The sequence below is a fragment of the Rhagoletis pomonella genome, unplaced genomic scaffold (genome assembly GCF_013731165.1).
Source record: "Rhagoletis pomonella isolate Grant_MI unplaced genomic scaffold, Rhpom_1.0 Rhpom_scaffold_01559, whole genome shotgun sequence".
Taxonomy (NCBI): Eukaryota; Metazoa; Arthropoda; class Insecta; order Diptera; family Tephritidae; genus Rhagoletis; species Rhagoletis pomonella.
The window spans coordinates 7428-18952 of record NW_023460113.1 but is presented as its reverse complement, the minus strand read 5'-3'; the positions used below and the strand labels follow the sequence as shown (position 1 = coordinate 18952).

General features: G+C 36.4%; 1 protein-coding gene across 1 annotated transcript; it reads right to left on the bottom strand.

Annotated features, from left to right (window-relative positions):
• Nucleotides 1–211: 211 nt before the first annotated feature.
• LOC118752498 (type-2 histone deacetylase 1-like) lies at nt 212–8950 on the bottom strand (the record flags this gene model as incomplete). Its single annotated transcript, XM_036487411.1, has 3 exons — nt 212–511; nt 8491–8833; nt 8897–8950. Coding segments are annotated over 3 exons (697 nt in total), but the record flags the coding sequence as incomplete, so codon positions are not given.
• Between the last annotated feature and the right edge of the window lie 2575 nt (nt 8951–11525).

Sequence of the window (11525 nt, the reverse complement as noted above, 5' to 3'; positions counted from 1 at the left end):
TTAGTGAGAGGACACTTCCTCACTATATCTTTGGCCTCACCCAGTGTTTTTTGGTTCAGATGGAACAACTTTTCAACTGGAGTGAGGCGCTTATTTAATATATATATGGCCGTAAACATATCTCGGAATGTTGGCCAAGAGAGGTAGTCGCCTTTGAACACTTCCGTATCGCACGGAGGAAGGTGAATGTTGTGTTCTTGGACAGACGTACCTTCTATGTCTTTTTCGCTCTTAACGAGCTTTGCATGCAGATCTGCCATGTTCGACATGCATCGCAAATATACAGCGTACGAGCTTTTATATTTTGGTTTCACAGCAGATACTGCTTTAGCATCTAACGTATCAGAGTTTACTAATTCCTCATATGCTGCCTTCGCTTTCTTCCATAACGTTTTCAACTCCTCTTGTTGAATGGCAAGAGTGTATTTGGTGTGATCAGTTTGGGCCGTGTCGTTGTAGTCGGCCTCAAATTCTGTCACAGCGTCTGCCAGACGAATAAACTTATCCATAGCTTGATATAATTAGAAGAACGCTTTGAGGAAAATGATTCTGAAAGCTGTTTAGCGAATACTATGCAAAAGCCTAGCCACACCACAATCCAATAAAGCTTTACACAGAATTTAAGTGGAATTTTAATTCCGTACCACACGTTTTATTTATTATCTCAGATATATAAACTTGCCTTGTAAATTTGTATGTATGTGTACGAATATTAATCTCTTACGCTTACAGGTAATATATGTAATTTGCTCGCCACCCAACACAGCAAGATATAATTAATATTTAAATCGAAGCAATTATAAACAGTGCTAATAATTGAATCTATCAGAAAATTCTGTGTCACACGCGAAAAGTGGTTTTGTGGATGTGAAATATCGGTCGTACGAGTGAATTTAGTGTGTATTAGCACAAAATTGCAAGCCAAAGTGAGGTTAAGACCACCCCGTGAAGTGTTGTTAGTGTTTGTGACTAAGCAAATTGAACGTACTTGCAGCACCAATATTGAGGAACATATGAAAGTATGTGCAATAAGTTATTAAATTGAAACAGTGCGAATTTCGAACCAATAAAATTTTAATATGTGCTGCGGTTCAACTTTTATCAAATTTTAACACCAACAACGTGAAGTGAGTTTTTTCTTAAAATGGCCGTCGCGTGTACTAATTTTTGCCGATATTGTCACGTATTGTGATTTAAACAATGCATCTTTTTTTACAAAAATCACTGAAACACAAAACCACTCGCGGTTAACTCTTGGAGCAACGATTATATGTGAGCGACTTTTTATATTTTAACGCAAATCCACTGATATATATGTAAATATTTTATGTGCACGAAATGCCAGCCACGTACCTTTTATTATCCTGAGTTAACGGATGTAAATTAAGCTGTGGTGTGTGTGGTATCAGCAAATTGCTCGTGATATCTGGGAATCTATCTCAGTCGCTACAGATGCTCCGCTTTGAAATTGCAGTTTAACAAAATATCCGTGTGTGCAGAACTTTAAATATCGGTGCTCCTTGTGTTGTGGACTGTAAAAATTGTGTTCTTAGTAAAAGGCCTCCTGGTGTTTTCTTTCTCGGCGGAGATGGACCATGGAAAAACCGTGGCGATTATGTGGTTTGGCAACTCCAATAAATCACCAGTGTTTTTATTTGAAAAGCAGGAAAAAATAAAAAGGCCAAGTTTTAGTATACTTCATATAAATTGGTATGTGGCGGTTTATTCAATATACATGTACTAAGGTTAAAGCTAGGTTACAAGTTACCTTGATAAGTGCGCAGGAGTGATGGCTGGCAGACGTCCGTTGATCCTTGAGTTCTCGCTAGAAGTGCCCGCGCTAATTCTTGCGAAGTTAAGTTTGACCTCCAAGCAGCAAACTGTTTGGAGGGGAAACTTAACGAAGTTTGATATTCAAGCGGTAAACTAATATTTGTACATGCTAACGGCTTCGCCTTAATCAGGCTGTCTATGTATATGTGCATCCGTTGCACATTTATAAAATTCAACGTTAGGGTGGTTCACCCTTTTAAGTATTTGGTTTAGCCTTTAGGCCTAAACAGCGTGCTAAATTAAAAAAATACGCATATGAAAGAGCACCAACCCAACTCGTAATATATTTAAGTATACAAATTTTAGTATTTAGTATAGAAATATTCAATTCAAATAATAAAACGAAGCGATTTGCAAGTACCGATTGCTTTTTATAATTAAGTTTAAAAAATATTTAAATTACATGCTGGTTGTAATGGAAATTGAACCTTGACCCTCTGGAAATTAGCAAATTGTGGCAAGCATCTTCGCGCACTCAGCTACAGCTAGACATGTAAATGTTCATTTAAATGTTGAGGTTGAATCAACACCACGCGTGCGTGTTATGAAAGTATTATTTATAAATACGAACATTTTTAAACGATAATCAAATAGAAAATATTCATGTTTACCATGCGTTATTTCCCTCAGTGAATTCATAACATTTTTCTGAATATTACAACGCGTTTTTTCTCTTAGTGTAGTGATTTTTGAACTTTAATTCAAATTAGTGCAATCAAATCAAAAACCGGGACACTAAAACGAAACCCGGGACATTTTTAGGTTGGACCGGGACACCGGGATAAATAGTCTAAAACCGGGACATGTCCGGGAAAACCGGGACGTCTGGCAGCCCTAGTATAAATGCTATCACTCACACAAGCTTAAATGAAAATAGCTATTTACTCAACGCTTAAAGGTGACAAAAAAATCGATAGCGACTGTCAAAATTGGAAAGACCAATTTTTTTTCTTTTTGGAACTTAAAAACAAGAGCTTCGAATATATAAATAATTGCAATTGTTTAAATTATTGTTATTAAAGAATTAATTGTTTTGCAAATTTTATCCTGCAAATCTTTCTATTGTGAAGGGAAAAGCTTCAGCAACTCTCAAAAAAAATTTCATCAAATTTCATCATATGGGTCGCGAGTTACGAATTTTTCTCTCAAAAACTGCAATATTCTTATAATACCAAAAAACGAAGTGCAATTTCGAAAAACCGTCCAAAGTGTATTTTTGTTCTATAATTATCTACAGATTCCCACAATTGTCTTCACTTTCCAGAAAATCAATGGAAATTCATTGACACAGTTAGCGTGGTTTGACTCTATATAACATTTTTTGAATCACGGTTTGAGATCAATTTAAGATATTATCAGTATATTTAAGTAATAATAAAAAAGTTAACACATTTAAGTAAACAATAAATATATAAGTGCATCACCTATTCCATTTCGAGCGAAGCAAAATTATTCCTTCTTTTGATGGTAATGCGATCCTAAAGAAATTATAGCATTAAGGGTTGCAAAAAATTCTTAATTTGCCCTTGAGAGGGGATATTTGTGATAAAAATTTAATTGGCTAACAAAAAAATTGTTTCCAGCAACCCCGGGATTTAAATCGACTAATCCCGGGATATTCGGGACTTAAAAAATACCGGGATCCCGAAATCCCGGGATCCCGGGATTGACATCCCTAGTGCCAACTGACGCCAATTGGAAACGCCAAGTGAAGCCAAGTCTTTCTCCACCTGATCTTTCCATCGCAGTGGGGGCCTCCCTCTTCCACTGCTACCACCCACTAACTGATAAAATTAATTTTGAGGTCAATATTTGCAACAAATAGCTTGTAGTCTGTTTTATGCAATAAGTAGCATGAATTAAGCAGACTTGCGATTTGACATGTAATGCAAAGAAATTAAGAACATAATAATTATGAATACAGACTTCTGTTGCTGTGCAGCTGTAAGTCGTTTCAGAAGTAATTTTCTGCTTAGAACTCGAAGTGGAGCTTATAACTTTGCCAAGATATTGAGGTTTTCCGGGGTTAACTACACGAAAAAAGGCTTTAATGGCCACTTTTGTTTGCTCTATGACATTTAGTACTATTCTTACCATTCAAAATGCGCCTTAGAGGGTTGCTTTACGAGTTTTCCGTCAGAAACTATGGCCATTGGAAGAAAGCATATGCTTGGTTTGGCGATGTTAGATTCGAGGACAAGACGGTTATAGCACCATTCGAGAGTGCATTTTGAAGGATAAAAATAGTACTAGAAAAATACTTGAAATAATTCCAATAGATTTTGATTACCTAATCAGAAAATTTTCTTCTTTTAGCTTTTTGTTTCGCTTCTTTTGGCCTCGTTCCTTTTTTATACCCGAGCGCACTTGTGCACAAGGGTATATTAATTTTGTTCACATAACGGTTGTTTGTAACAGCCAAAACGAATCGAGATAGATAAAGACAAATGTATACATATATGATCAGGATGAAAAAAGAAATCGATTAAGCCATGTCTGTCTGTCCGTCCGTCTGTCCGTCTGTCCGTCCGTCCGTGTACACGATAACTCGAGCAAAAATTGAGATATCTCAACGAAATTTGGTACGTGGGTTTCCCTTAATCCAAGGTAGGTTGGTATTGAAAATCGGACTTTAACCACGCCCACTTCCCATATAACGGTAATTTCCAGAAATAAGAAAACTGCGATATTTTAGTAACTACTGAAGATAATTCACTCAAAATTGATATTTGCAATAATTTTTAGAAGAAAAATAAGAATATTATAAATTTTTGGAAAATGGGCGTAGCCACGCCCACTTATGGTTACATGTGTATATCTTGGTAACCGCTGCACCAATTTCTTTCAAACTTGGCACAGTTGTTGGCCTTGACACAGCATACCAAATGGCCGAAAATTTCTAAAATCTCTCAATAACCACGCCTACTTCCCATATAACGGTAATTTTCAGAAATACAAAAACTGCGATATTTTAGTAACTACTGGTGATAGTTCACTCAAAATTGATATTTACAATAATTTTTAGACGAAAAAAAAAGAATATTATAAATTTTTGGAAAATGGGCGTAGCCACGCCCACTTATGGTTACATGTGTATATCTTGGTAACCGCTGCACCAATTTCTTCCAAACTTGGCACAGTTGTTGGCCTTGGTACAGCATAAAAAATCGCCGAAACTTTTTAAAATCGGACAATAACCACGCCCACATCCCATATAACGGTAATTTAGAGAAATACAAAATCTTCGATAAATCAGTAAATATTGAAGCTAATTTATTCAAAATTGATGCTTGCAACAATTCTTTACCAAGAAATACGTTTATGGTATAATTTTGGAAAATGGGCGTGGCACCGCCCACTTATGATCACATATATGTATATCGGTAACCGTTCTACTAATTTGTACCAAACTCGGTGTGGTTATTGTGCTTGCCACATATAAGCAAAACGTTGAAAATTATTGAAATCGGACTAAAAGAACGGCCGCTTTTCCTATAACGGTAAATTTCAGAAATGCTTGAAACTTCAATATTCCGAAATTGAAGGACGCTTATTTACTCAAAATTGATACACCCCGGCTTACCATCTAGCGGAAGGTTTCGGAAAGGTGAAAAAACATATATTTAATACTTGCGCCGGGTATTTCATGTTCGGCTCCGCCCGAACTTAGACTTTCTTACTTGTTAAATAATATAATTCTCGGGTTTTTTTATTTTTCTACGTAATTTTTATTTTCTGAGCCTATTTGAGCAACACAGCGGCCCGGCTTGCTTGGCCATGTCGTTCGATTGGGCACCGAACCACCAGCTCTGAAAGTATTCAACTCGGAACCCGCTGGTGGTAGCAGAGGAAGATGGAGGCCCCCACTGCGATGGACAGGTGGAGAAGGACTTGGTTTCACTTGGTATTTCCAATTGGCGTCAGTTTCCACAGAAGAGAAACGACTGGCGCGCTTTGTTAAAATCGGCCAAAATCGCTTAGGAGGTTACAGCGCCAAATAATAAGAAGAAAAGGATTTGAATTAAAAAGAATATAAATTTTAGCTATATTTTAGCTATGAGTCAATAGCACGTTCAATAGCTTACAATGTTGCTTTCTCTAACTTTTTTATTAATTTTACCTGAAAATTAAATTAGTAAAAAAGACTCTTATACGGCTGACAAACGGGCTCGCTTATTTGCATAAACAGCCTTTATTTGCTTTAACTCATGCATGTTCCTCTTTCAAATGTGCATAAGCAGCCGAACAAATGCACGAAATTTTTGGGAATTAACTCAGATTAGGGGAATTTTCGATGAAAACACTGGTAAAAACGGCGAACTGTTGTCTTTTGTACAAATAAGAAAACAAAGCAGGCGAGTTTGGCGTCCGCGCTAGCCGAGTGGTGAGAGTTGCGTTCTACAAGCCTATAGCTGCCAGGTTCGAACCTCGGTTGGAGCGATTGCGAAAAAATTTTTTATTTTTGTTATTTATTTTATTTTATTTATATATTTGATAATAGTAATGGATTGGCGCTTACACATATGTTAGTGCTTGGCCGAGCTTCTTCTCCAAATAGTGGCGTGCGCCTTGATGGTGTCACACAAAGGGGAGAGACCTACAGTTTTACGCATACTCCGAACGGCGATTATATTTTTATGAGAAGCTGTTTTTCATGGCAGAGATACACTCGGAGGTTTGCCGTTGACTGCCGAGGGGCGACCGCTGTTAAGAAAAAACCTTTTTCTATACCCTGCAGTGAAAACCCAAACCAGTAAGAAAAAATACTAGTTCATAAACTAGTATGTGCCTACCAGTTCGACATCTTCGAAGAACTTAAGCGTTCAGCGACATCTGCCTTTGAATTGCCAAAGCCTAAAATAAAACGCAATTAATTGCTTTTCTTACAAATGTCGGCTGTGGCGTCACGTGAACACAACTGGTTCTGGTTCTGGGATCGCAGGTTCGAGGCCGCTTGGAGGGGGTTAAGTTTTTTAAAGTTAGATCAATGTAAGTAGGAATAATTATTTCAATTTAAATATAAATAACAAACTTAAAAATCTAGTTGCATTACAAAAAAAAAGAAACAAATGTATGGGAAAATACTTGTGCCATAAACAAATAGATTCAAAAAATATTTTTTTTTTAAATTAAATTTAAGAATAGCAAAAAAAAACCTAAATAAAAAATATAAATATAAATTTTCCCTGCGCCAGGGCTTGAACCTGGTACCTCAGGCATACCACGTGAGTGCTTTGCTCTGTCGGCCATTGCGACTGTTGGAGCGCCGCGAGCAAAAAGGCATACTAATGCTTTTCATGATGCATAGCCTGACAATTGACATCTCGTAGGACATCGCAATGTTAAAAATACCAGTCGCTAACATTGAAAAAGGACAGAACGTGAACTAGTTGGGCTGAAACGCAACTGGTAGAATTCTAGTTCACAACAAGTAGCTTTCCCTGCAGGGTACTTTTGCGATGTTGCTTTGACCAGGGATTGAACCCAGGCCCTGCGGAGTGTAAGCGCGCACTGCTTACCGCTACACCACAGTGGCTTACTTACTTTTATTATATCACATTTTTTATTTTATATCACATTTTTTATTTTACTATTATTTTACTTGAATTTTATTAAAAAGTCAACAAGAACTAACTGAAAGCAATGCTAAAAAAATTTAGAACTTATAAAAAAATGAATAAAAACGAAATAGATGAAAATCGTAATGGCCATGGGACTCGAACCCACGACCCTCGGCTCGTTAGTCCGCAATACTGACGTCTGTCAGGGCAAAATTATTCGCATTTGTGTGCTTGTTTATATGCATAAGCATGCCCGTATGTCTCGCGTTTTACGTTATAAATAGTTTTTCACCGAAAACATATGGGTAATGAAGAAACTGCTTTATTGTGAAAGAAGCCCGAAAATGCTCGAAGAAACCAGATTTTTCAATTCTTAAGTCTGGTGGATTCCGCGCCAAAAAAACCTTTTCATATTTTGGACTGCTACATTACATTAGAAATGCTGCCGAGTTTATTTTCACTTAGAAAGTTAAACGCTGGTTATTTTATCGAATACTGTTTTTATTAACTTCAAAGTAATACAGGGCAAGCGAAGAAAAGCAAGTACAATGCAAAAGATGGTGGTCCTTAAATATAAACAACCCTTCATTTCATGTTGTGCTTTTTTAATTTTCATTAATTTAAAGGTTTCTCAGGATTAAGTGGATTTCATGATACCTTAGAATATGCATGACCCAGATATAATCAAAAATCTGCGAAACCTGAGAAAAAATTTTTTCCTTGGTTTCGTTTTCGGCGATTTGGGTCACGGCCCTGTGTGTACGTGTATGTGTATATATATATTATATGTATATATATGAGCATTTCAATGTTTAGAAAAATAAATTTCGCTATCTATGCAGTACCGTATGAGTTCTAAGTTAAATTTAAGTTAATTTTAATTAGTTTTTCGTACTTATTTCTTTTGCTTAACTTCCGAATTCTATAAATTCCTCTTTTTTTCTTTTGTTTTTTTTTTGGGTTTAAATTATGGTTTACTTCTAATCCACTGCTAATACTGTTCTTGGTAAATATTTTTTTTTCTTTATAATCTTATCTTCTTATCTATTGGTTCCAATTCTAAATATTCACATTGTGTATGGCCCGAAGGACTCACCGCTTGTTGCAACAGGTGTTGGTGGGGCCTGCTGTTGTTGTTGTAGCCGCACTGTTTGTTGTTGCTGCTGGTGTTGCGCGCTGTTGTTGCTGGTGTTGCGCGCGCTGTAGTAGCCGCACTGGCTGTTACTACTGCTGGTGTTGCGCGCTGATGCGCGATGTTGCGCGCTGTTGTTGTTGGTGTTATTCGCGCTGTAGTCGCCGCACTGGTTGTTACTGCTGCTGGTGTTGCGCGCTGTTGTTGTTGGTGTTGTGCGCGCTGTAGTAGCCGCACTGGCTGTTACTGCTGATGGTGTTGCGGGTGTTATGGCTCCAGCCCCACTTAAGGGCAGACCAGAGCAGCTCTAAACGAAGTACCGTTACTCGTGGAAAAGGGAGGAGGTCGAGTTAAAATACTGTCTTGAAACTTGTAATAGTGCCAGTTTGTTTGAGTTCTCGGAATTATCTGATAAAGATGTGCGCTGCAAAAAAGAAAAATATATATATGCATAAATATAAGTTCGAAACTATGTATTTGTGACAAGAACTATCCTTCTAAGGTGAAAACTACTACAGTTTCATTTTATACAATTTTGGTTTATAGGAAAATGCATAAGTAAGACAGTTCGCGTACGACGGTTCGGTTATTTGTACAATGATTCTGGGTTGTCGTGTCCAACCACGTGACCCGAATCAAGAAAACTTTAACATATACGTTTAGTCAAGGATTGCACTTTAATAAAAAAAAGATTGCGAGTGTAAATATGCACTTTTCTGTAAATTTGGAGGTGGATTTTGCTTAAAAATTCTGTGGATGGCGTTACCGGGATTGGTCTGATTAGGCTAATTTTTCTAGCGCGGCCGAAGACCATCACCGCGGAAAGGAGTTTTGGGCAAAAATACTGTTGCTGGCCTAGCCCAAGTTTAATTTTTATTCTTTGCGAAAATAATCACTATACAAATAACCGAACATTTCCCACGCACAACATTAAATCCTCTGATGTTTTGTATAATGAATTTCAATGTGGCAAAGTTGCACATAATTTTGTACAATTTATGAAACTTCAAAAACTTATTTTTTTGTAAAAAAAAAATAATTTTTAAAAGGAAACTGCCCTCTTTCTGTATCAGGTCTAGACCCTCGTAACCCCTATCAGCTCATTACCCCCAACTTATAGCTTTCCATAATTGAAAAAAACTTACCTTACTGCCAATCTGGGGGTGATTAGCTAAGTCCCACTCGCCTGTGCAGCAGCTTTTGGAGGGTGCTCCGGATCTCTTATCGAGCTCTGTCCCTTTTGGTATTTGAAGATATTTTTTAAACGTGCGCGATTGCGTTCTTGGTTTTTGTAATTTGAGTAACTTGTTTTGTTTTTTTGTAAGTTTTGTTGATTTTGTTATTTCGATTTCGATGGTGTTTTATTATGATGAGAACAGTTAAGTGTGATGTCCAACGGAGTTTTAGCTACAAAATCAATAAATTTCGCCACATTTATTTAACTAATACACTTTTTAAATATTGTTAATAATTTTTCTCTGGCCTGATACACTGACAACATATTCGCTAGCATATATGGACACGAAAATGCGAAGACAATTTGTATTTTCAAGGCGCCCACCTGACAACGCAAAAAAAGAATACACTTTTCTGGAGCAGCATAGTTTTTTGGTACTTCTACAACACTTTAAATCATTGTAGAGGCTTACAAGCATGATACAATAATTTTTAGAAGGTAGTTTCACTTCAAAATTTTTGACATAAACCGTGTATGTGACAAACACGCAATGTGGCCACTGCTACGATATAGAACTTGGGGATTATCGCTTGTTATTTCAGATATTTTTTAACAGAACATGTAAAGATTTATATGTTTCATAACTGATCACTTAATTTTTAATATAAATATACGTATTTTATACACACATTTTTGCCACTGCTAATCACATGAATAAAAATCATAAAAATGAAAATATAACAGCAATATTTCTTGTTTATAATGGATTAGATCCATCGCACACCACGGACTTTATCGGCCGCTAATTTAGATGTGCTCGCTAGTCTTTCCATTGCACCACAACTTATTGGTCAGAGCGATTAAGCTGGTGTAGTGTGCGCACCTCCATACATCTTCATGTACATATTTCAAGCGAGCCCTATCATTTAAATAGGCGGCCGATAAAGTCTGTGGTGTGCGGTGGCTCTTACAGCTGTGCCCTTACATCTATTCCGTGTGTTGCAATATCCACGAAAGCAGCAGTTAATTTTTATGAAGAAAATTAATGCAAAATATTCGAAAATTTCTCAACATATATGTTTGGCTTTTCTTTGTTTTATTTTTCCAACGTCAAAAGCTGAATTTTTTTTTTTTTAAGTTGGTACAACAAAAAATACGAAACACGTTTTCTGTCAGATAGCTAACATGGCGGATAAGAAGAAGAAGTGAAACTACCTTCTAAAAATTATTGTATCATGCTTACAAGTATGGAAAGCGCCATTTTGTTTGTTTACATTTGAAAACAGCTGAGATCACCTGATTTCTTATTCCTTCATTCTCCACGCAGGGTTCCACTACCAATTTGGAAAAAAACTTTGGAACACATTTACACAAAATTTATTACACAAGTTTATTTATTCTTTAAAATAATGAAAATAAAAATGGCAAAATGTATGCTTATTCTTTTATTTTCAATAAAAAATATTAATAAACGTGTTTCGGGAGATAATTTAAAATTTTATTAAATTTTACGTGTTTGCGCAAAAATGCAACAATGCACGTGATCTTTATGTCATTGTTTTCCTTTTCAATTTCAATTTCGTGTTCGTTGTCTGATGAATTAGGAGATTTTGTGCGATGTTTTCTAAAAATATTATAAATTCAACCATTTTTTAATTAATTTCTAATGCAGCAGCCGGCGTATGCAGTTAACAAAGTCGACAAGACTTTTGCTTTTGGATTTTATGTATTTAGTGGACGATACCACAACAAATATAGGTAAATAGGTGGTGCTAAATTTTAAGCTTACAGTGGTGCTATTCTAAATTTAACGTACCTATTC